The sequence below is a fragment of the Monomorium pharaonis genome, chromosome 8 (genome assembly GCF_013373865.1).
Source record: "Monomorium pharaonis isolate MP-MQ-018 chromosome 8, ASM1337386v2, whole genome shotgun sequence".
NCBI lineage: Eukaryota > Metazoa > Arthropoda > Insecta > Hymenoptera > Formicidae > Monomorium > Monomorium pharaonis.
In genome coordinates, this window is record NC_050474.1 from 3,055,384 (window position 1) to 3,080,952 (window position 25,569).

Genomic DNA, 25,569 nt, shown 5'->3' on the forward strand with positions numbered 1-25,569 from the left:
ACATTTCCGTACAAATTGGTAGGGATTTTAAACCCCAAGAGAAGAATCGAGATAATTTGTTTATCATTTTCATAATATTATTTTTAGGCTCCTAATTTAAATTTACGAAAAACTCGATTTTTAATCAGCTCTCTAACGATTATATGTAATTTTATTCTCGTCAAAGCTCTCGATAATGTAATTTGCATGCGATGTTTCGTTAATGACAGTACAGTAAAATGAAGTAATAAAGTTGTAAATGAAGCTGTAAATGAAGGAACACGATTTTAGGATGATGGGGATATGCCTAGATCTCTCTTTAACGACTTTAAATATATCGCGTGTCGGTGAAGAGCCGCGATGAAAACTGCTATCAGCTGATGCTCGAACGCTATCGTCTTGCAAAGTAGTAGAACTTGGAAATATTACCGCGGGAAGTCGTCCATTGTAGCTGTACGAGGTATCGATTTACGATGTAAAATATATCTTGCGTAAGATATCGGTCGCTTTTATGGTTTTCCTTTTCTCGTTTGTTTCCCTACTTAAGGAAATCTCTGTGCTAGGGTAAAATTCTATTTCTGATGATTTATATTATTCCAGCTGATTCGGAGAATTCAGATATGATTCATATTTGTCGCAATCGTAAAATACATCACACGTATCCATTATAAAAATTTTTATTTCGAATCGAAGACATTTTATTATTTGCGTAGGATTAACGTTAATCTCGGAAGACGAAATTTGAAGTTTTTTTCCCTCCTCTGCTTTCAGCAGCCGCAGCAAGAAGAAGTAAAAGCCGAGGAGACGAAGCAAGAATCGTCTGGAGACTCTCCTGCGGAGGTTGCGGAGGTCACGACGCCTACAGAGGCCAACCCTGCCAGTCCGAACACTGCCACTTCTCCAGACAATAAGGAAACCAAAAAGAAGGATAAGGTAAGGCGACTTGTGCATCCGCGCTCATTGATCCGCGCTTAATTAATCGTGCTCGTAGACAAATAAATCAATTTTCTTTTGTATTTTGAAACGTGTTTGTGTCAGTCAGTCGGTCTTTCTTGCACCTCAATTTAGAAATTTTACTTCCGCGAAATACGACGTGCAATTACACGCGATGAGTCTGCCGATCGTTATTAGACGGTGTGTTTCCTCGTTTTCCAGAAGAAAAAGTGGTCCTTCAGGTCGATAAGCTTCAGCAAGAAGGACAAGACTAAGCCGAGCCGCGACGAAACGCCTAAGAATGGAGACGTCACTAAGGAAGAGCCGCTCGCAGAGGTGAGTCGCGAAAGAGAGCGTTCGTACGCTAATATATTGTTGTCACTCCATTTGATGGGAGAGACAGAAAATTACTTGCGAAAACACGGTGTCTTTCAAAACAAACAGAACGCTATTTTCAACGTTGCTTCTTTATCGCGCTTGTGTAAAATTCATTATCTCTCGGTTTTGGGAGATGTTATAATATTTGCGAACGTGATACTTTATTTTTATTTTAATTTTTTTTTTTTCATTGTCCGATGTAGCTCGCTTGGAAACGTTTTGCCTCTCGGATACTCGGAAATTGAAACATTATACGTAATTTAACTCTCAGTAATACATGTTTGGATAATTTTATCTTTCCGCTAAATTTCATAATGCCGATCTTGTGCGTTCCCTTGCGCTGAACAATTATCGCGCTCTCGCGCACGTATCGGATTCAATTTTGTACGAGCTAATTGCGTCGCTCTTTGATATCGTGCGTTGCGTTTGCAGTGCGTTATTCTCGAAACAAGTCGTCAATGTTTTTAATGTCGTCGATATTGCCACTCCTTGTCATCGACGATACTATGGCGAGAGTGAACGCCGCGCCGCGTTACGCAACGCGGATTTCGATAGCGCCGCGGCGTTATTGCTCGTTGCGAATGAAATGTTTTTGCGCTCATCGAACGACTCTCGTGAAATACATATCGCCAAGCGCCTGTGAACAAGTTTCAGGGCAAGGTGGTGGTGGCGGCGGCGGCGGCGGCGGCATACAGTGGAAAAACGGGGCGACCGGCTTTACGAGCGGCAATGAATCGAATCCCGCGACCCCGTTCCAACTTCCTCGATCTTTTCCTCCGGCCGCTACGAACAATCGATCCGTGGCGTCGAAAAAGTCTCGGTCAATAAAATCAGTGTTTGATCAAGCGTGGCCACTTCGTGTTTCCCCTTGAAGTTCGTGCCGCCCGTTCGATCCGTGCGCCGGGGAAGATAATCGCGGACGGCCACGCGATAGCCGTCACGGGAACGAGGGCGGTTCTCTCGGACGGTGGACTTAATTGGACGTCCTGATAAATCTCTCGGAGACGCTCGCGATTACCGGAGATTTATATTTGGTAGAAATGATCGACTCGGCGAGAAGGTGCTCGCGTTAACAAAGTTATAGTTGCTGGTATCGCTCACGATTCGCCTCGATTCGCGTGTTTATCGCGGCGAGGATATACCTCCTCTTCTCCCCTCCCGGTATCCGTGGATCATTGTCGCGCAGGGAAATGATGAAGTATTATGCAGCTGTGCGCGCGTTATACCTCACCGTGACGCAGACGTGATGCAGCCGTTACAACGGCCTTTCACGAGCTCCGTGAATGATGGAGCTCACTTTGTAGACGTTATTATTAATCTTCGTCGTGGCGGCTTAACAAGCTATTCCATGTTACGCGCGCTTTGTACCTCGATCAGCGCGGTTATATATCGGGCCATATTGATTGGCGATGATTCGCGCGCGACGGACTTGCTCGCGAGCTTCAACCGGATTGAACTCGCAAAAATCAACGATCGAGTTAATGATAAACGTAATTTGATATTGACAAGCAGCTTATAACAGTTTTGCGTATAATTCGCGCGTTCACTACTTGAGAAAATGTCGCGGTAGATTGGCTAGAACTAAGAATATCGAGGAAGGAGAATGAGTCAACGCACTTCACTTGCATCCACCTGCTGAAGCTGCGTCTTAAAAAGTACATCGGAACGCTCAATTATCCCGAGGCGGCAATGAATCATCGTAACTCTTTCCGGTCAACGCAGACAAGCAGCTTGCCGGCAGATGTATAATAAGTAGGCAACGCTAGGAGCTCTCGCTTTTCTCTTCCCGTGTTTTTTTTTTTTTTTTGTTTCGCGAGTTTTTCGTCGCTCTCCGGCAGCTCCTCGTCTTATCTGTTTCCCTCGTGGCCGCGCGTAGGCGCGGGTTCTCGTGGCGGCTGATCCTCTCGTTTCCTTCATCACCGTCGCCACCTTCCTCCTCGTCTTCCTCTGCAGTCTGCAGTTTAAGTCCACGTTCGCGTGCGTGGTCCCTCGTTCCCTCCCTCTCGGTCGCCGCGACCTCGACGCGACAGAAAGAGAGTGGGAAGAGAGACGAACAGCCGTGACTCATCCCTTCGGTTCGTCGTACCTCCGCTCGCGCAACTTTCGTGATAGGGCCGTCGTGGAAAACCGGCTTCTCGCCGCGCGTGGTTAAATTATCCCCGCCGGTTGTCTGCCTTGCCTGCCTTGCCTGCCAGCCGCCAACCAACCAACCAACCAGCCAGCCAGCCTGATTCCTCGTCGCAGCCTCCGGGTTCGACCTGCAGCTCATGTGTTCCGATAGACAATGGCTCTTTGCCCGATATTATACGACCGTGATAACTTTATCGTTGGATGAACTGTCCACCCGACAAGCCGTTCTTAAAAATCGATTTGATTGCTACACGTAGAATAATGTTATTGTAGCATCGTCCGTTATTCTCTTGCGTTATCAGTTCGGTTCGATGAAGGCAAGAATTCTCCGAGTCGTCGGAAACCCTGCGTTGCGGTATGGTAATGATGGGGGCCTCATTAGCGTTGTTATGTTATATTTATAGACCGCGCGCGTCTTGTCGTACTTTTTGCTTTATCGCCGGGCTATCGACATATCATTTTTACGTCCCGTCCTCGCGGTCGTTTATCACCACGAGTGATGGATGCGGTCGGTATCGCTCGGACAGTTCAAAACACGCATTCTCCATAGCGCGGGATGGACCGAAGATGCCGCGCTCTCACAGAAGAATATTCCAGATATTTATAGCACGTATCATCTCGTTGGCGACGCTAACGTAACCTTGATGAACTGGCCAGAGTTGTTGCGTCTTATTTATTATCTTTCGAGGGAGAGTTTGACGCGGTCGTTCCTCCTCTGATTAATAACAGGCATTTAGACATTTATTGTCCGGGTTTGCTTGGCGATTGTGTAACACGATTTGGTAATACACCCGATATGTATCGCGCGGCATTAGCAGATGCAGAGAGAAAACGTCTCACTCTCGTGCAACCTTCGAGTCATCACGAGCGTCGGCCGTTCAGCCGCGACTTTCACTCCCTTCGAACGGCCCAGCATTCCGCAGTCATTAAGGAATTACAAGTGGTAGTAAGTATGCAACCGCGTGCAAGCGCCGCTGTGTGCGTCTCGTAATAGCGACATGACATTGTTGAGCGTGTTATGACACGGTCGTGCTGCTTTGCAAAGGCCCGTCGTTCTCGCCGACCGGTTTATCCGATCGTTGCACGTCGCTGTAAAGTGCCCAGCACGCGGATTGAAATTTCTCGAGTAATTAGCGGAGAAAAAGGATTTCCCATTCCTAATGATTCCTCTCCGGCTCGTTGACGTTTTAACAATCGTCGTTTATGTTTACAACGTCGTCACGTTAAGTGTGCTGGTCGAGCGGTATGGTAAATAGGCTCGTTAATTATTCTCTTACTAGATTGATCGAATGCACATTGTCAAGTAGCTTTTTCATCGTATAGTTTTAGCTATTGTGATGTGTTTCTCTATTTCCACTGCAATGTGCTCGTTTCGCTTCAATTGGCGGTGAAATTTTCAATTCAAAGCAATTAACTTTTAATTCCCTTAAATTGTCTACTCACGCATTCTTATGTCCGTGAGGCGTCTAAACCTTCTCTGGCATTCGTTACGTCTCCATCGTCACGTTCATGGCGAAGGAAGAAGCGGGTCGAGGCAATGCAATCGTATTACTTAACATTCCACAAAATTAATTTAAAGTGACGTACATCTGTCGCGAACGGAATGTCGCGATAAAAAAATAATGCGGTTTACACTGAGAAAAAAAATGTTAATTTGACTAATTTCCTTAACTTGATTAAATTAAATTTTATCAAAGTACTTAAAAATTTGAACTTTTAAGTATTTACATATTTAACTGAAATACCATAAATAGCTGAACTGAAGAAATTTAATCAAGTTAAAAAATTTAGTTAACTTATGAATCAGATGTCGATGAGGTAATCGACGAAAAATCATCGTGGGAAATTTTGGCTATTTTTATTTAACGAGAGACGAATTTAATTACTTATTTCACTGAATTAAGAAATTTTCGGTATTTTATTGATATTTCTCAAATTAAATAATTTCGTCTCTTTACTATATTATCTGATTCATTTTTTACAAGAAAAATTAATAGGTAATTAATTAGGTGAATTTTTTGCGATTTTATTAATCCTTGTCGCGGAATTTATTTACAAAACTTTTTATTTTTGCGCAAGGTAAAAGCAATGAGGGATTTACGTTTGATACTTTTTTGATAAATCTTTCCAGCTTGATGCTGCTTCCCGTAATCAACTACTTTATTATCGCGACTTGGATTTGCGTGCGCGATGCTTTTTTGTAGACGACAGCGACTCCACGTGACGCGAAATGTTAATGTGCGTGGTGCGTGCGTGCGTGCGTGTTCCGGATATCTTCTCGTGGACCCTGGAATTATCCGGCAATCTGGTAAAAACGCTAGCCGATCGTTCGTATCGCTCGCCGCTCGCTGCGACGTCGCTAATTATTTCATAATTTCGATCATATGATCGACGTGGCGCGGGTTGACGTAATGTCGATATACGGTCACGGCCCTTGGGCCAATTTCCTACGGGGAACGCACGACATGTCGGACACGGGGATATATCGGTGACCGGCCCCGAGTAGACGAGCATCGGTCAGTGGCCGTGTCTACGTCGTGTTTGGTCGCTCATTGTGTTCGCCAGCAACACGGTTCAATGGCCCAAACTTCCCGGATATACTTGTCTACGGCGCGCTATTTCGTCGCGGAAAGAGAACTATGTCGGGACGTGTTCGTTAGACTCGAAGAAAGAAAAAAAGCGCGGCTTTCGACAAGATTTAGAAATGCGTCGAATATGAAAATCGCGTCGATCGCGCGCAGATTTATAATTGCAGGATTTGCTGCAGGATGTTACATGCTTATTTACGATCGCGTACGAAAACGTTAAAGGCAAACGCGACCAAACGTCGAGACTGAAAGCGGCGCCGACCACGCGTGCGAGTCCGATTAAACGAATTTATATCGTCGTGTGAATTACGCCGGACAGATAATAAATATCGTGCCCATTTATTTTTAGCTCTTGGACCGCGCCCTTATCGCTGTCGCATTGCAAGTAAATTATACAGATAACGACGTTAACAAGTCGAACGAATTGGAATTGATGGCCACTCGATTGAATTCATTAATTCGACAAGAGGCGCGTGAATAATTAGTTCTCTCAGCTGTTAGTCCTCGAATAATTATAATTCTCTTTTCAATTAGTAGACAAGTGTAACGTGTGCTATTGTTAGCTAGAATTTTACAAGTTCTAAGATGAATTATTCTGTTTGTGATACATCCGTAATTTACTGTGAGCTATTAATTAATTATACAAAATAGCACAGAAATTATAAAAATTCTTATTTCTATGATTTAAAATGACATATTTCAAACGTAATGAAATAAATTATTTTTTGTTTTGACGCTATGGGCGTTATTTGAACGATCCTTTGTTTTACTCGGCTTTTAAAAGCTGGGCTGTGTTTGGGATTTTCTTTATATTCGGTTCAGTTTACAGTTTTCGGAGATGCTACACTGGTCCTCTTAAAGCATCGGAAAGTACTTCTCGCATCTCGAACGGTTGTTTTTGTCAACGAGGCGACCCCAGTATAGGGTGCTTCAGACCTCTTTTGATGCCCGGCGTGAGACGACCCTCTTCTTTTTTCCAAGTCCCGTGAATGTGACATTGTCTCCAACACCCTCGCGTACAATGCCGCCGCATATTCCAGGGTGTGGCCGTGCGACTCATTCTTCGCCCATTCCCCGAACATTGCCCGACCGTCGCCGTGACTTTCATTTGCGGGGCGGTCGAGTGGTATTAATTAGTATCGCATGGAACGTGCGTGTAGACGATGTAGGAGGAGGAGAGCACGACGGTCGGAAAGTGCAGAGGGGAGCTCTCGTGAGCCGAGGTTAGCGTGACTCACCCCTTGGAGGAGAGAGAGAAAACACCTGTGCGAGGGTTAAGGCCAACCTTACGTTTAGAGAAGGACTTTATTTCATTCTTCGTTTCAGCTCGCGAGGAAAGCATTTTGTTCCCCATTTTTTTTTTCCATAACGTTCATACATGAAGTTGACAGGCGTGTGGCGTGCAAGCTCGAGCAAGCTCCGCGTTGCATGCGTACTTTATTTTAGGACAGAATGAGAGAAGGTCGCTGGCCGTGAAGCATATCTTTGAACGGCAACAGAGGCAAAGAATTATTGTGTATTTTCAGTTAAATTAACAAACGTTTCTGTGATCTGCAGGAAATAAATTCGAAATTCCGGACTGAATTATTATTGGCTCGCATATAACAAGGAAATGTTTAATTACCACTTTAATTATTACGTCGTTATTAAATCAGTATCCAATAAATATGAACGTTTTTAATCTGAATTTTAATATAACTTTTATTACTTCATATAATTTATTAATACAAATATCCATTAATATAAAAATCCTTTATTTTTTTTTTAATATTTGCATCAGAGCATCATTATTGATTTCGCGACATTAGCTTTCTACGCGATACGACGTGTAATCTTGTTCGGTTGCGAAAAAGATTTCGCCGCGTGTGTGACAAGACGCGCTCTGTCCCTCGGTTGTAAACCCGTCAACGTCATAGCGTTGCACATGCAACGATGCGTGCACGCGCAGTTTCGTCGACGAACAGGGAGAGTAGTAAGACCGTTGCGACAGTAGTGGCAATAGAGTGTGATGTTCGGAACCGGTTCTCATACACCGCGAAAAGCGTTGCGATGGTGTCGCTTGGTTCGATTTCATCCCTAATGGCACCGATGAAATTCATCCCATCGGTCCTTCGAGTTCTGTCGTCTATATGTATCTCTCGATGCGGTGTCACGTTCACCCACGCGTATTCTTGAATGGAAACGCTTCCTTATGCTTGGAAAATTAAAATAGCTTGTCAAAAAATTGAATAAACATTTGTCTAGAGATTTTTTTAAAAAGCTTTATTTTTCAGCTGTTAATAGTAAATTATAATTTTAAGACTACTGACAAACAGATTTATCTATGTGGCAACATAATGTAAATGCGTTACTTGAAAGAAGAGTGTGTACTTATACTTTGTATAATTGCTAGCAACATTCGCGTAAATACGAGCGTTTGAGTGGAGAGTGAATGATTCTGTTGGTGCTGATCGGGTTTGAAGCACACTTTTTTTTCGTTTTCTCCGCTCAATTCTCGCTTCTGCTGGCTTCACAGTGACAACAACGATAGGACGTGCCGCGTGACGTACCGACGTCTGAAGGGTGTTCTTACGTGTCGTCAATCGCGTTTCATCTCCACAGTTATGTGCTTTCGTTCGGAAGTACGCGACAGGTGAAATGAAAAGGCCGAATGAAAAGCCCGAGACTCGCGCGAATTCACGATGCGAGACGAAATACAGCGATCGATTCGAACTTTTCTCTTCTGTTCGCGGAATTTCACGGATATCCTGAACGCGTGCAAAGTGTGACGGTACGCGATTTCTTATATTCTTTTAACTTTTTCCCCGGGAGTTGCTTTCCGGCCGTCATTCATGGTAATATTCAAACCACTGATTTCGTCCGTTAGTTCTTGGCGAAATTTTGCGATTTTTTAAGTATTTAAATTCTACTCTTCCTATCGTAAAGATCTCGGGATTGTGAACGAAGAAAAGTTTGCTAGGTAAATTTCCTTAGCCACGCGCCGAACTTTTGATCGCGGAAATTAAGCGAACAAACTGCCTTCTCGTTCGGTGATGAAATTAAGTTTCCCTATATAGAAACGTACAAAGGTTTACTCATTACGTTCGTGAATTGATTAATATCGAGCGAAATGGTACGACACACCGAGTGTTGCTCAGCACCGAGCGCTTCCACGAAATTTCAAGAGAAGCTTAATGAGTCGGGAAAGATGGAAAGTTAACGAGGTAGCGGGATCTCTAACGATCACTTTTCAACGCGCCCGAACGAACGCGGTGCGTGCTCGTCGTCGATTCAAATTCTGTTAAAAAACCCTGGGCGTGGAGGAGAAATGGAAAAGGAAGTTGGAGAAGGGTCCACGGTTCTTTATTGTGATGAGGCACAAAAGAGGTGCATGACCGCGTTCAAAGGATCCCTCAACCTCTTCGATGATCCGCGCGTGAAAGACGCATGCCGATGGCCGTCTTTTCCACGCAACTTTTCGCCCGTCGTTCTCGCTCGTAGTACAGCAGGATCGTATTACAAAGTCAGAACGATCGAATAAATCGGGAGATTTTTCGGGAGGCTTCGTAGATTCTTGAATCTCTTATTGCACCAGATTTCAAATTTTATTCGATCAGAAGCATATCATTCAATTTGAACAAGAAGAGGATTTAATATATTTTTATTGTCTGTCGAATAGATGGAATTTAAATTAACAGAACTCATTTAGCAGTTTTATATAGCGATTCAGTGTTGCTGAAAATTTGTAGTTATGCTAACCAAATAGAATGCTAACCAACGTATTTTAGTTATGCTAACTGAATAATTCTAGCGTCGCTGAATTGTCTTCTGCTGTTTCGCGGTTTCCTTCGTCATTACCAAGGCAAGTAGTCTCTCGAGGAGCTTAACTCGGAGGAGAGCAATCTTTCGCAGATTTCAAGAACTCGAAGCTTGACATTATCTCATTCTCCTTTATATTCTGTTCTTTTCTTTGTCTGTCGCTTAGTTCTATCTTACTTTACCGGGGAAACAATACGCAATTACAAGCTAATCAGACTCGGAGTGCTTGGCGAGCGGCCAGGACTGTCGAAGGCTCTTGTCTCGGACGTGTCTGAAAGCCATCCGAAGGTTGTTCGGATTAAAACGGATTATCTAGAGAACCTGCTGTCAACACCAAATGTTTCATTTCATTGTCCTTTTTTTTTTTTTTTTTTTTTTTTTTTGATCGACCGATCGTGCCTCACATTGCCACTAAAAACTCTAACGTGTTCCTACCAAAAAAGAAGTATTACAAGCACGATCAAAAATAATAATCTGTTTATTAAATTACAGTTAAGATTTCATTCAAGAATATATATACAGAAAAATATATTTCATTATTTCACTCAACGTTTGACTCGACTATTATCAAACTCTTATTCAATGTAGAATACGTTAAATATAATACCTTTTTAAAATACCTTTAATACGGAATTAATAATGCAATATTAATATTTTTTCAATGTTATATTTTTATTATTGAGAAGAACGTTAATTTCCGTTTTGATACTGAACGTTTCCGCAAGTTTCTATGGCGTTCTCGATGAAGTTCATGGGTGACTGTAATCTTGCAGCCAGTCTTCCCGTCAAATATTGGTCTAGTCGTTGAGTTCACTCTTTTCATCACGACCGATAACAAGACGGATGGTCAACAGAAGAAAATTTCTCCTAGACAGTTCTTGGTTATCACCTGAAATCTATCAGACCGATACGCTTACTTCCTTTTCAACTTTTATATTAAAAGTTCTCTAAAAATTCAAAATGGACAGTATTACATTGAAAAATTATTTATAGAGCTGTTCCCTGAATCTTCAAAGATTCTTCCAGAACGACTGAACAGCGTGAGAGTAAATGTCATGTATTTTCATTCTACCTTATTCTAGAGGCACACGTGCTTTTTGAGAAACTTTATAATGTAAATGAGGTGATCGAAAGCACAGACGGTCGTGGAAGACGCAGAGTCGGGGAAAGCAATCAAATGCATGCTTCCTAGAGCAAGTGAGGTAGAGAAAAAAAAAACTATATATCACTCTCTCGTCGTAAACCACGAAGAGCCTCACGTTTTGCTGAAAGAGCCGACGTTTCTTCTGCCGGTGACTCCAATTTACTCTCGTAACGATACCGGAAGGAGTGACGGGGATAGGGGAGGACGAAACGAGGAAATAAATGCGTATCGCGGTGCAAACAGGGAAAATTAATTTTGCAAACGCACGCAAGATATACCTGCATTCGTAAACAGATTGATATATCGTGCAATAAAAAAATATGTCGCTCGCTATCGCGAGGTATTCGTGTTTTTCACCAAATATAACAATCGAGAGAAAAACCCCATTTCCTGGTTCTCATTTTTTATTAATTGTCTAAATTTAGCCGAAATTTGTCAGTTTAAAGACCTCGACGGATCTTGTTACTGTGAAGGAACGTTCGTTGATCTGCGCATTAACTTAAAATGCTACTCGATTCCATTTCTTCGCGACAACCCCTTTTATGTCGGTTTCCTGACACACTTTAATAACACTAATGCGTCAGCTATGACGCTGATAAAAAGAAATATTTCTTACGAGCGCATATACCGCGATATCATGTAGAACGCACATAAAAAGTACTTTAAAGAGATCGCTAAGGTCAACATGCTATAAAGTAAAATTATTTCATATCTTAAGTATATATTATATACAGAATGCTTGAGATTATCTTTCCTTTTAAAATTGGAGAGAAGTTTTTTTTATCAAAAATCTAAAAAAAACTTTTTGATAAGTAAAATCGTACATACTCTATCGAATGTTGATATTTTCAACTTTCAGTTTCGACCGGAAATGGAAACTGTATAAACCGGATTGGAATGTTTTAATTGTAACATAGTGAAAAAATGCTTGAAACACGGATTATTTTAGACACGGCATTCGTGTATGAACAGCGTTATTAAAAAAGTTTTATCTCATTTGAGTCCTAGTACAATTCTTTATATTACTTCTAAATTAACATTCTGAGATTTACGCGTAACTTATAGACTTTTTTACTCGAGTATATCAAAAAACCGATTGCGATCGACTCGTCGCGGGGGATCGAAAATCGATACTCCACACGCCTGTCATTTTCGCGCAACATTGTTTTGCAGCGTGTCGTTGCCATCGTTGCGAGACCCTGCGGCGCCCACGCACGTACTCCTCACGCGTGCACGCGGGGACCAAGCGAAGGTAGAAGAAGGGTAGGGGGAGAGGGAAAGAGAAGGTAAATCCGCGAGAGGGGAGACGATCGCGTGCGAATCGCGATCTGATATTTGCGGCGGCGAATTTCCACACCCCATGTCTGACGCCCATCGTGCACTCGTCCTTTCGCATTTGGGCGTCGTCGTCGTCGTCGTCGTCGCCGTCGCCACCACCATCGCCACCGCCGCTGCCACCATCACCACCGCCACCGCCGTCGTCGTCTAGTATCGAGCGTCCCGACGCCGGGACGCTCGGAGCTGTTGCCATGCCGACCGACGGGGCTACCAGGGCTTTTCGCATTCGGCGGCCGTGCCGACGTGAGATTCGATCCGTTCTCGAATATGAACAAAAGACTCGATGCCGATCCCCTTTGCGTGTTAATTCGAATCGCGAAGAAACCGAACGCTTTCGGAGTCATATTTTGATGAAAGGGATATACGTGTTCACACACGCGTGCATTTTAGTCGTTGAAATTGCATAATACAATTATTAAACGTGATCGCATTTCTTTCTCGGTTTCCACTCGTATTATCGTGCGCGAGACAATAGGCATGAGATGTAAAGTATTCTATGTCTGTATTCAAACCATCTCGTTTCTTCTTAAGCATCGTATAAACATCGGATACGGTTGGATTTAAGAGGCGAGCGCGAGCTAAGCCGGATGGTTACTGCTACCGTTTTACAGGCGTTCTTACCGAAGAACCGTAAGAAGCATATTTTTGCAACTTAGATCGCCGCACCGCGCCGGATAAAAATGCACGTTCGAGTGATATCTCGCGGCACGAGATTCCGCTTTTTATTCCGTGAATGCGGAAGCGGGAGTCGGTGCCTTGGGTCGAGTAATGGGAACGGCCTTTACTGGCTTTTATGTGTTTGCGATTCACCTAAACAGCCTCATAATATCGCTAATAAAGGCTCCTCCTCGCCTCTTCCCCGCGCATTAGTGAAATAAAATGCGCGGTGCGGCTATGCCACGCGGAATCTCTCGCAATCTGCAACGTGCGATAATTATCGATTAGCGTATATCGCAAACCAACTATTTCACACGTGCCATCTATCGCAAGTATCGCAGTTGTTAATAGGCTTAGCGCTAATCAGGATTACAGTTCGACGTCCCTCATACGCGTATAAACAAGCTATTACGTATGCAGTTTGAAAGCGATTTCTCTCTCTCTTTCTCTCACAACGAATGCAGTAAGGATAATAACATTGCCAATAATCAATACTGGAAGATACGTTGTTAATTACTGTTAATTAATTTTCCTCCGCCGGGGGGAGGGGGGGAGGAATAAGAGATCCATCGAATCGATGTCGCGACTGTGTGATAAATTCCCATTCGCGGTTTCCGCATCGACACCCTCGCGACAAGAAAGAAAGGAAAAAGAGGGCGAGAGGGGGCGGGAGAGAATGGGGAACGTTCGGTTTCATTAAAAGTTCGTCAGTTAATTGCGATCGGATGCCGACCTCGCGTCGCGTGATTTCCCGTGAGGTGACATTCTCGCGCGACTGAGGGCCCTTGACGTGCTCCTGAAAGAGAACTACCTCGGGATGCTTCGCGCGCGCAACGAAGAGACACTCGATAACGAGTTTTCCATTCGAGTTATTTTTCTTCTTTTATTCGCGACCGGAGAACAGCTCTCGCCGATGAAGGTCGAAACTGCGAAGGTCGGCACTCTCGGAAACTCACATTTGCTTGAGAATGATTCGCCCTGTGAAACTGCCAAGTACGACAACTTCGAAATGCGATTCCTTCGTACCGATTTCACGAGATTTCACCCGCGCAGAGAGAAAGAGAAAGCTGTCGCATTTTGTCTTCGTGCCTTTTTCTTTCCTTTTCTCCAAGTGCTTTATCGTTTCGTTAAAAAATTTCAAATTATGGAATTTGTGGTGAGCGAAGGGGAAGGGAGCGACGACATTGGTTCGCTTTTTAGAGTTCGGTCTCTATATTTTTATCGATTTTTTTCCCTTTGGCCACTTTTTATAAATCGAGATGCAGGTTGGAAAATTGATAAACTAATATCACTAGAAAAGATTAATTAATTGTCTCGAGAACTTTGTATTGCCGCCGCATCCCGTTTCTCTCTGTTTGTTTGTCTACAGCCGAGATTACGTCCCGAGATTACGGACAGGAGTTTTCGAAATCCCTAGCTTTTATCTTTCTTTCATGCGAGAGCCGATTTCCACGAGATAAAAATTCTAGTCGCAAACGTTCTCTTGCTTCGCAAACGGGCACGTTTCTTTTAAAGAAGATAAACGAGAGTTAGTCTTTCCGCGTGGCAGTTTACAAAAACGCGGAAACCGTCGCTATTTCCGCGAAGAAACAGATTTCGCTTCGGAAACACCGCGTATTATTTTATTATTTGTTCCTTTTGGTATCGGGGTGACTATTGTTCAATCAAGTATCGTCGAAAGAACGCCGAGCTCGGTGTCTCATCGTTATTTCGACTCTAGATATATATCATCGCTCCCTTTTGAAGAATCGCGACGTATCACTGACCTCGCGTTCTGGAGATTACAAGAGCGAAACTTTTTGCCGCGGGGGCGGGAGCGTCTTCGTTCTTGCTCGTTTCGAGACCGAGGAAAACTCGGTGAATTGCGAATTTATGTCGGTAGATCACGACGGTCATCTTTCGCTCCAGTTTGCACTTTATCAGTCTTCCCTCCGCGTTCTCTTCTTCGCGCCGAACCGCCGCCGCAGCTTTTTCCGCTGCAGTTTTCGAATCGATGAGTCCCCATTTCTGTTTCCCGGGGGCGAATCCTTCCTGCGAGATTGCGAGCCGTTCCGCCGAGTTACACACCGTCGGGATATTGCCTGCGCGGGATTTCCCCCGATTTCCCGCGACCGCAAATTCAACCTTCTTTCTCGGACGACGCTGGTACTCTTACGTGATCGCGAAACAAATGCCGATCCGCGATGCGATTGTTTCTGCATCGGCGTGCAATTATTTCTTATTCCATTGTTCACGTTTATCGTTAAATACCGTTATATGTTATTGACGAAAACGACTGATTTAATTTGTTCCGCCAATTTGAAATACCGTTTAACAGTCCTTTTGTGAAATATTTCGATTCTTTTGAATTATAAGCAACTTTTTCCCTCGTAAATTGCACGATGGCGAGATTACATTTGTAGAAATGGATGGTTCATCGAGGAACGTGATTTCTAGTGGTTATAGCATCATCGGGAGACGTGCTCGGGCGACGTGGTACTGATTCTCAATTATGCAAGATAGCTGGTCTCGACTACACGTGTAGCCAAGATTTCACACGTGCCGCAATGGCCGTATTATATCCGTGTTTCCTGTCGATCCTGAGGTGCGTGATTTCCTTCGGATACCGAAAGAAACACGAAACACCACCGTCACGCGTGCATCTTTTATGATTCGTATATGTTTTATATATAATTATTTTACTGCGCTTCCTGTGCAGTTGAAGAAACAATTGCTGGAAGTATACATCAATGTTTGCGAGGTGGTAAATTATACGAAGTTATAGAAATAGAATTTACAATTCCGTAAAATAAGAATTTACGCAATAGATTTTTTTTTCAGGATGCATATTTATGTAAATCTTTTCCGTATGCAAAATCTAATAATTTCACATGAATATAACGGTTTTTGAATATTTGTAATGCGTAGTTTTTTATCGCGCTCGAACTTTGCCGGTAAAATGAAAAAAAAAAAAAAATAGTTTTGATGTGTGAAGTTAGGATATCCTTCGCACATCAGATTCTTTTATGTATAAGCCATAATCGAGGATTGAGTAGATCAACGTCGACTTTACATCATCGAGTGGACATTTGTGTCAAAATATACACACTCGTTAAGTCCTTAAATTTTTATTTCTTGTTTCGTCACGCCGGGAATGCGTAAAGTAAGGCGACGGAGAGTAGTGTTGATCCGAAAAGCGGATTATAGCAAATTGAATGGGTGAAATACTACTGACGTATTCGTTGCCGACTATACCACTGGCAGGTTGATCGATATAACGCGGTGGTGGGAAGCAAAGCTCGACTAACGAGCGAAAATTGAAAGATGATTTATATGTTTTGCATCCCTGGCTGTTGCAGGAAACGATTCACCTCGCTTTTATTTCGGAAAAATATGCTCTTCCGATCCAGAATAACTGTTCGCACTCGTGCACACTCGAAAAATTTTAACCCCGAAATATGTGGGCGCTCAACGATGTCATACGCGCATCGCATTGCGTGGAACGCAGTGGAAAAAAAAAAAGAATAATTGTGACGAATTTTGAAGCTCAAATTGATGCCGTTCGGGACAGGTCACATTTTTAAAACTCCGACTCGAACAAATTCTTTAGCGCGTTTACACGGTAATGTGACAGAGTAGCGTTTCCCTCGTTTTTTTTTTTCGGGCAGCTGGCCAACCGGAAAGTAGCGCTTCTCTCGCTGTTTAACACGTACATCTCTCTTCGTTATCGGTAATTATTAGAACGCTCATAATCAGGAGTTATTCGACTTCTACCGGCATAGTAACGACTCCATCTGTTCGAACGTCGCGTCGATACACGCTGAGTATCTCTCTTGGTAAGCTCTCTTCCTCTTCGTCTTCGTCTAAGAATAATATTGGAGCTTGCAGTCGATGCTGCCGCCAACGATTTCGCATCGAAGCTGTGCCAAAAGAGTGCAGCTTGTGTGCGTCTAAGTCACCGGGGGGTTCCGTAATAACTTTGAAGTTAATTTTGAGACAGATTTTGTGGGAGTTTATTTACCTTCAACGTAAATTTTGAACGTTTTAATGTTTGGATGATAATAACGATTGAGCTTTAAAATAAATTTATTGCGGGATTTGCCTTTGTGAATTTTGTTATTATCAGTATCGCGATTATTTCGCGCGTCATGGTTATTTCAGTCGCGATTTGATAAGCCCGCGTCAATGCGCAACGCGGACGCGAGAGATAAATACATGCGTTCTCATATTTAAGAGAATCGGAAATTATATTGTCGCCGCGTACGCGACATTATTCTTTACAACATCCGCGATTATTTTCGGCCTTCCGACGTCACGTACTCGCGTGCTTGTATCAACCAGCAGAAGCGGGAACAATAAAGTTCAACGATAAACTCAGCTGTTTGGATGCCGTCCAACTATTTCTGCGACTGCGACCTTATCGCGATTCGTTTTCTTGTAAATTACCATTTGCCATCTTCAAGCGTGCGTCGTCTTTGTTGTCTTTAAAACGCGGTATTTAAATAAAAATCATATTGTTTGAAAAAAAGTTTATCTGCTATCCGCAGTAAATCACGTGATATAATGTGTTGCAATCGCATATACTCTTTGTCATGGCAATTCGGCTATTTTCGCGAAATGTCAATTAAATACACGTAGTTTACAAACAAAGGAAAATTTTGTGGATTGGAAAATTCTATCATTTTTTTTTTTTTAACAAGATGTTTGCAAGATATTTTAAATAAAATTCGTTTATATATTTATAGAAGTCCTTGTGACAGAGATAGATATAAATTCAGCGCTAATAAGAAGAAATGCATATTTCCGTCGTCGTTCCGTCCGTTTCTTTCATTTAGCACTCCTCGCCTCCCTGCCTTCCTGTCTCGGTCGTCCAAGAATAGAAACGCGCGGCGGTTTTGCGGCGTAAATTTTTGTCCGTGGCGACGCATCGGTTAGTAGCAGCCGTACGTTTCTAGGATGAATCCGACTCCCTCTTTTCCCTTCTTCACCACGGTACCGTCAACTTCACCTCTTTTACTGCACTTTGTCGCTCTTGTATCGTCAGTGTGCTCAAGGATCTTTTCTCTTCCTAGTTTCACCATATAGGTGCGTCTTCCTTTTTCTCTCTCTCTATCTTCATCTTTACTTCTTTCGTCTCCAATTCACCGTCTCGCTCGCTCGCTCGAAATCTTTACCACTACCCGTTATACAGAGACACGGGTCAGCTTTCCTCGTTCTCCGTCGTTGATATCTCTCCGGGGAATCGGACTTCTCCGACACGACATGTGTACTTATGTATAATTATGTGTATTTTGAAGCCGTCCCACAATAACGCGAATATTTAGAGTCCAAGTGAAATTTATGTGCATAAAAACATAAGTATCTTCTACCGTGTCGTTCCAGAAATAACGTTTTAAAATTGCACATATTAATCGGCCACTTTAATTTCATCGCGTGTTTAATTTTTAAGCGAGACACGCCATTCCACAATTAAACAGCAATCAAAATATTTTCTCCGAAAGAAAAATTACGTTTTCTGAAGAAAGAATTCTACTATTTTTGAATAAACTTTTTAGCAAACGTTAAATGCTAATTAATTAACCTTGGAACTTTGTTTTTTCTTGTCATTTTTTTTAGTCATTTCAGTACACACATAAACTTAGTGTTACCTTGCATCTCTAGTTACTAGCTACAGTGGCTAGTGACTAACTCCTATCGCGAGTTTCTCTCTTCCTCTCTCTTTCTGACTTTCAACGTGTGACTCTCGGTTCTCTTCTTTCGCTAGGAGACGTGGGACGATCCTCTATATAAACCCTCGCTGAACTCGTAGGCTTGCCCAAGTAGTTCGCCAACGGCGAACAGTTAGTACGTATCTGCCTCCGTTCTTGTCACTTGTGTTTTGCGTGCGCGTGTGATAAAGGTAGTGTCGCAATTACGATATGCTGATATTTCATGGACGATCGAGGTCTTTTTGCGTTGAAGAATTTCCTTGTTGCGGATATTTCGCAACGCGTTATTTCTGCAATACGTTATTTAAAGTTGCCATTTAAATAAGAATTGAATGTCGCATCTCTAAAAGTATTGATTAATGATTGATAGTTGAACATTATAAAAGAGGTATTTTTGTTTCATGCCGTGTAATTTTTATTGCGCAACTTATTGCTTCATGCAAATTGTAATTTTTTTTTTTTCACGACTTTGGTGCCGGTAGAACCTTTCTGCGTAGAATCAATCACGCTTGGTGATTCAGTTCTATTAATAGGGAGTGGCAGAGTATTCAAACTGAGCATAGGAACAGTCTTCAATTTTCTAAATATAGATCGATATGTGCAAACAACGTATTTGAGGAAACAAATACACGACAGACAGAACGCTATTCAATACATCACATCGTTCCATTTAAATATTCTATTGTGCAATTAAACAATTATTTTATATTTATAAAAATGACAAATTAAAGCAAATGTTTTTGGGATTCTTAATCTTAGCATTATTACAAAATTTTATTATCACACACCTTCGATTACTTCACTTCTTCACATATCTGCAACAAGCAAGATTTATATCTCAATTGTTGTTGCTTTGGGCATATACGTCGTAACAGTTATCATTTAAAAGTTTTATCTAATAATACTCGATATAACTTGTTAAATCTCGATCGTTCATTGTAATATCAATCGGTGAAGAAACCTCGGTGACAAAATTGCAAATCCGAAAATTTGGATGCAGGATTAATTAAAGGTTTACACCGAGATGGAATACGTTCTACAAGCGGGGCGCAGTTTGGGCAATGTCATGTGCAGAGTGGCGAGTGCTTTTGCACGAGCGACTCGGAAGATATTAACTTATGTTCCACTATTGGGCATTACTGCAGTTCCGGTAGCTGCGCAGGATACAGAACCACCCACGGTACGGTAAACCCGATTAACGCGCTCTACTTTTCAGTTCATTTTTTTAAAATGAAATTAATTTTGCTTATAATGTTAATATTCAAATTACGATACGTTAATACTTAATTGGTGAACGCGCGCGTTTAAATTTAAGTAGATAAGTATCCGTCATGGTAAACCGACACTTTCGCGCCAGCGCGAGGTGTGCGAAAATAGAACGGAGGAGCGTAGGAACGCAAAGGCGCGAGAGAAAAGCGGCGGAATGCTTTCTTGAGACGGGAGGGAGGGAGGGAGGGAGGGCTTGTGGACTGTGGCGTCAACGGTGCCAAAATAGCGATTTATCTGAGGCTAAAGATCACGCCGGTTCGCTCCTCGGTAGTGATCCCCGCTCGTTTTGCGGTTTATTCGAGTGTCGTTACGTGAGGTGAGGTCGCACTAGCGGAGAGTAATTTTGTAATGCGATTACAGCGAGGACGGTGTAATTTACGATCTATGAAATCTTTTGCCTTCTAAAATATTTTATTCGGGGTTTTTGCGCTTGACCTCTCTCAACCAGCGATCGGTGGCAAGCCACTCGCGGTTGTATAGGTCATTACCAGGGGATTGATTGAGGGGATGGCTGGCTTGGTTTCCGCTAAGGTTGAACCTTAGTGTTACGATAGCCCGCGGGGAAAAATGCAATTTATGCCCAGCCGGCGCTCAAAGCGCGCGTTAAATCCTTGATTAGCTATGAATTTCCAACGAGATTTATCGAAATTTATTACGACCTGGCTCACCGAGCGGAAAGCGGCGCGCGCGGCGGTTCGCTTGTGAGCCGCGGGCGAGGGTGCTGCGAGATTAAATTATCATGCCAAGCCGTACGAACGTTTATTCCTGAGAGGCGAATTATTCCAGGCCCAGGAAGCTCGGCGAGGAACTGACATTTGTGGGGAAATTTATAAACGCCGGCCGTGGCTTGAATCAACAATTTTCAGTTGATAACTCTTTTTGTCGTACGAATTAAAGGGTTCGTGGCACGAATAAAGTATGCTTGCAATTTGCGAAGGTATCTCCTTGGATCATCAAGCCGTACGTACAGGAAGATCATCAATAATGCATACTTTGTTTTTGGATGGCATAATTCTTAAACAAAAATTTAAAATAAAATTTTTTAAAAATGTAAAATGTAATCTAGAAAGCGTCTTCTATCAGATGGTATAACAGTTTTTACATATATAGTAGTAATTAAGGTTTTTGCAACACAATCGAGAATAAATGTCTGAAAAATTGAATTTAGGCTACATTTTTCTTTTCTACAAATTTACAAATTTGCAATTAATTGTAACAGATTCTGTTTTTATCAGTATTAATATTAAGTGTTTAGTTTTCGGGAAACTAAGCGATGCCGCTTCAGAAGGCTTGTGTCAGTGTCGGCGACCTTCCTCTAAATGAACCTTGCGGATTCTTACGCCGCTTCAGTTACAATGGTTCGACATTGTAGCTCTATGCACGGCCGACGGTTGTACACGTCGAATCTCTCGCCACTGCGAAGCGTGAAACACGCGAGACGCTCGCCGCGACCTAAAGAGCCGTTTACACGCCGGCTGCGAGCTAGCTTCTTGCGTCGGCTTTCGTGTCAGATTTCTATCTGCGTGGATTATTAACCGGCTCGAGTCGCGTGCCAAGCCGCTCGCGAAAAGCCGCGTGGAGCTGTCGGGAGGAAATCGACTGCGACCTCGCTCCTCGTTTGCTCTGAGGCCACAATCGAAGGCAAGCGCGGAACTAGGTGCCACCGTATTCAGCGCAAAACGAGGGAACTCGATATTGTGAAGGTTATAATTAACGTGAAATTTAATCGCGATACACGATATCTTGGATTTTATTATTAGCTCTCCAAATGCAAGGTGTTAAAATCTACTGGTATTCGCTTTAGTCGAGTATCTCGTAATGTTTCCCGATTGTTGTACCGCGCTGGCGTTACATTACGGGATACTCAGCGGGAAGCGAGCGTAAGTGGATCGTCGGGTTGATTGCCGATTTATCTTACAGTCGCATTAAATCAGTGGCGAAATCGGTCGTGCGCACGGTAGAAACGGAACAACGAGGATTTCGAAATGTTTCATATCGACGCGCGGAGGTACGACCGAACAATAGACCGGGGGTTCTCTCTTTCTCCCGTTCCTTCTCTCTTTTTTCCTCTTTGTCTTTCTACGACTATGACTATCGGCGCTTTTCGACGTCCACGCATACATCGAAACGCGCGCCTCTCCCTCTCGCCGATCGCGTTTACGTTGTTTGCCCGTTGGTTGTGTGCGCGATATTACTGGCGGACATGCTCCGGTGAACCGGATAAATGCCCGTAATTTATATCCGCGAAAGAATGGCGAAGTTAAAACAAACGCCAGTTTGTTGCCTCGCATATATCGCGAGCGCCCCGGCGTCTACCAGGCGCGGTATGTATCGCCGCAGCTTCGCCACGGCGTATTTTAAGAGGTACGACGATGGAGAGATGCCCGCATACGGAGGAGCGCATGTCCTATGAACATGTCATTCGCGGAACACGCCGATATACATCAATGAATCGCTCGCGAAACACCTGCGAATCATTAGCGCACCTATTGTCTAAGTCACGCTCGTTAAATACGCGAGATTACTTCCGGGACGTCGATGGCGTAGCTCTTGCCCGCTCCGTTTTCGCTCCTGCGGCCATCAGATCCCGTTCCAAGGGACATAAAGTTCAGAATTGTACATAATGGCAGTTTACCGTTGCGAGCTTAAGAGCCCGTTCCTTCGTAAGCTTAAGAAGCACAAATTTTAATAAAATATTATCTTGCTGGCATTAGCATTTCGGAAAAATCTATTCGCTCATATAATTCGCCAGGCTATTATTGTATCGATGTAGCAGAATGAGATGACAGCTGTTAATACGATTGTTTCAGCAAACCGCTCTGCTCTAGCTAACTTTTTCTCGAACAGGAAATTGATTTTGGTGCTGGCGAACGCCAGCTGTCATGGGCGCGACGGCATGTAGGATAATTCGCACGATCGAATGAACATGACACGTTATTACAACGTCAACATTACTGACAAGGAATTTCCCGAATTTCCACTATTCTCTAGCTTCGTTGAAAAATCCGTTTTTCCATGTTTTTGATATTTGTGAAATTTAACATTAGTTAAAAAGATTAGTAAAAAGATTTTTTCTAATGCACATAAAAAAACATAAACAGAAACAGGTTGATTTTTTTGTTTCAAGTTTCTGTAGGAAATAATTAAAAGTAGAAGAGCGCGTGTTGAGCGCAAACGGCGTTTGCTCTGCAGATGTACCAATTTTTTTTTTCTTTTATCGAAAATTGGAGGGCGAGGATTTGCGAACGTTTGTTGTGAAGGATTGCGCACCGTCAAAATTATAAGGGTCGTCCCCGAGATAGGCGAGGGCTAATGCATTTCTAATGTTCCACGTGCCAGTAAGGGCGTAAAAGATACTTGATCGACTTTTCCGAGCCCGGCCGTTTCATCCCCCATGGTTCACCCTGCGGGATGCATGCCCTTACGCGACCGTCAGCGTTTTACGGGGCGATTAAAAATTTAGCCGCCGTCCGTTAGCGTAAAATTAACTCACTTTCGTCTGTCAGGAACGTGAGACACGTTTAGCCGTAATGTTAATGGAGCAGCTATAAACGGTACACTTTCCGGTGAAATTGTTCCAAATTGGCGTATATTGCATCATTTACCGACATTGAAAGGTAAATACCCGGAATATGTGAGTAACTTGATTCCTTTGGCCGGCGCTCAAGTAACTGAAAACGTTGCAAACTGCAGCTCTCCGTTGAAACACTTGTCGTACCATCGGTCAACACAAAATCGACGAAAGTATTATGCACCGGAAAAATATTGTGTTTTTGTTGTTTGCTCGCTTTTACGATGAATGAATTCACAGGACATTTTAGCGAAATGCTTTTTCTGAACGGAACAATATTTTTTGAAACTTTCCCAATGTAATTACTTGATAAAACGCATAACGCTTTATTAAACTTTTACTAAGTGGATAATTATTTTTTAATATATAAAAAATTATATATATATATATATATATATATCTAATCATTTTCTTTAATATTTATAAAATAAAAGACTTGAGAATCTACTTGCAAGCAACTGAGTGCATTCCTCTGTTTGCTGCAGAGAGATGGGCTATGGTATGCAAATTTTTTTTTCTGGCACATCCCATACACAGCGGCGCTTTTAACCTACTCAGAATTGGTTGCCGGCCAACAGTAATTCGGTATGTTGCATGTAAGGAAGCGGGTCCGCAATTTCTCGATCGATTTCATCATAAGAGGACGCCGGGCAGCCGGAAGTTCATTACGTTGGCACTTGCCTCTTCGTCTTCGCGGACAATGCTCCTCGGTACACGACCCTGGCTGTTGGCCAATTTTGTCGTGCGTTTTTACGTTTTGGTATTAGGCCAAATTCTCGCTGCGTAAGTATCCATTTACGGTCGCTTTCACTCTGTCGGTGACGCGCTGCGTTTAAATATCAGCGGCTACTCGGGCGGAAGTGAAGGAATCCCAAGTGGAAAGTTCCGAGTGGAATTTGGAGCAGGTCCCTCGATTAAGGAAATTGGAGCGGATTTTCGGATCGTCTGATATCACTTTTATAAACGTAAAATATTTTCGTCAAAAATAAAACACCTGGTTAAATTTGCACCGAGCATTGACATTAAAGTTACAGGATTATGATAAAATAAAATTCGTAATATCGACAGGATATTTATATCATTTGTTTTAAATACGCAAAATACACAGGCGTAGAGGATTACGTATGCAGAGGATTGTTTTGAAGAAGAGGGTCGAGTTACAACTCTCTACATTACATATCGAAAACATTCTCTTATAACTTCTCGCAAGAGAACTTTTCTTTACAAGAGGAATAAAATTGTAATTCCCGGATACACATCCACACATACAGAACCAACATAAAAGCTGCAACAAATGCCTCTTAAGTGCCACTCCGTTGGGCACCGTTGTAATTCTTTAAGCGGGAGAGAGGCTTATATCTTTTAGGAAAATCCACGATGGGAGGACTCGAGGAGCGGCGCCGGCGATCGATACGGAACGCAGGACAATAAAGCGCACGGCGCGTTTCTCACGTCCGGTTTCTGTTTCCCTCTCGGGTTTCAAGAATTGATTTTGTCTCGACTGTCCTTGCCGCCTTAGGTTGCGCAAGCCGCGAAGTATTATCGAGAGTGTTTCTCGGCACACGACGACACGCGAAGACCAACAATGACAGCTGTCAAACACGAGCCGTCGAGCGAAATAGTCATGTAAATCTACAAATATAAAATTCTTACATATAATATAGTTACACGGACAAATTATTTTTGAGTTTATTCTAATATATATGATACTACATATATATGATACATATAAACCACAATATATAATACATATAAATATATATTACATATTTAAATATTTATATATGTACACATTTATTTCATATTTTTGCATGCGAAAAATATTCTTCATATTTAGCGAACGGAAAGATTAATTGGTTACTCGTAGACTATATTTTGCGCGGTAGTGAATATTATAAATTAGGCGGTTTACAGTAGCAACAGATATGTTTCATTTACTATAAAGAAATGTGACGAACGTCCTCAGAGAATTTCCGTAATAACGCGTCGGCGTATGTCGGTAGAACGTGGCTCTGCTTTTGTTCCGCTGCGCATTTCTTTACTTCTATCTCTACATATTACGTTACCGAGCTGATAACAGAATTATGCGTATAAGTG

At 42.6% G+C, this 25,569-nt stretch overlaps 1 protein-coding gene across 1 annotated transcript in view; it reads left to right on the forward strand.

Moving 5' to 3' along the window:
- Positions 1 to 25,569, forward strand: part of LOC105832006 (A-kinase anchor protein 200) — a 90,762-nt gene that overhangs the window by 56,746 nt on the left and 8,447 nt on the right. The window contains exons 3-4 of the mRNA XM_028190237.2: positions 754 to 912; positions 1,135 to 1,248. Of these exons, the coding sequence (XP_028046038.2) occupies positions 754 to 912; positions 1,135 to 1,248 (273 nt within the window). The remainder of the gene's footprint in view (positions 1 to 753; positions 913 to 1,134; positions 1,249 to 25,569) is intronic.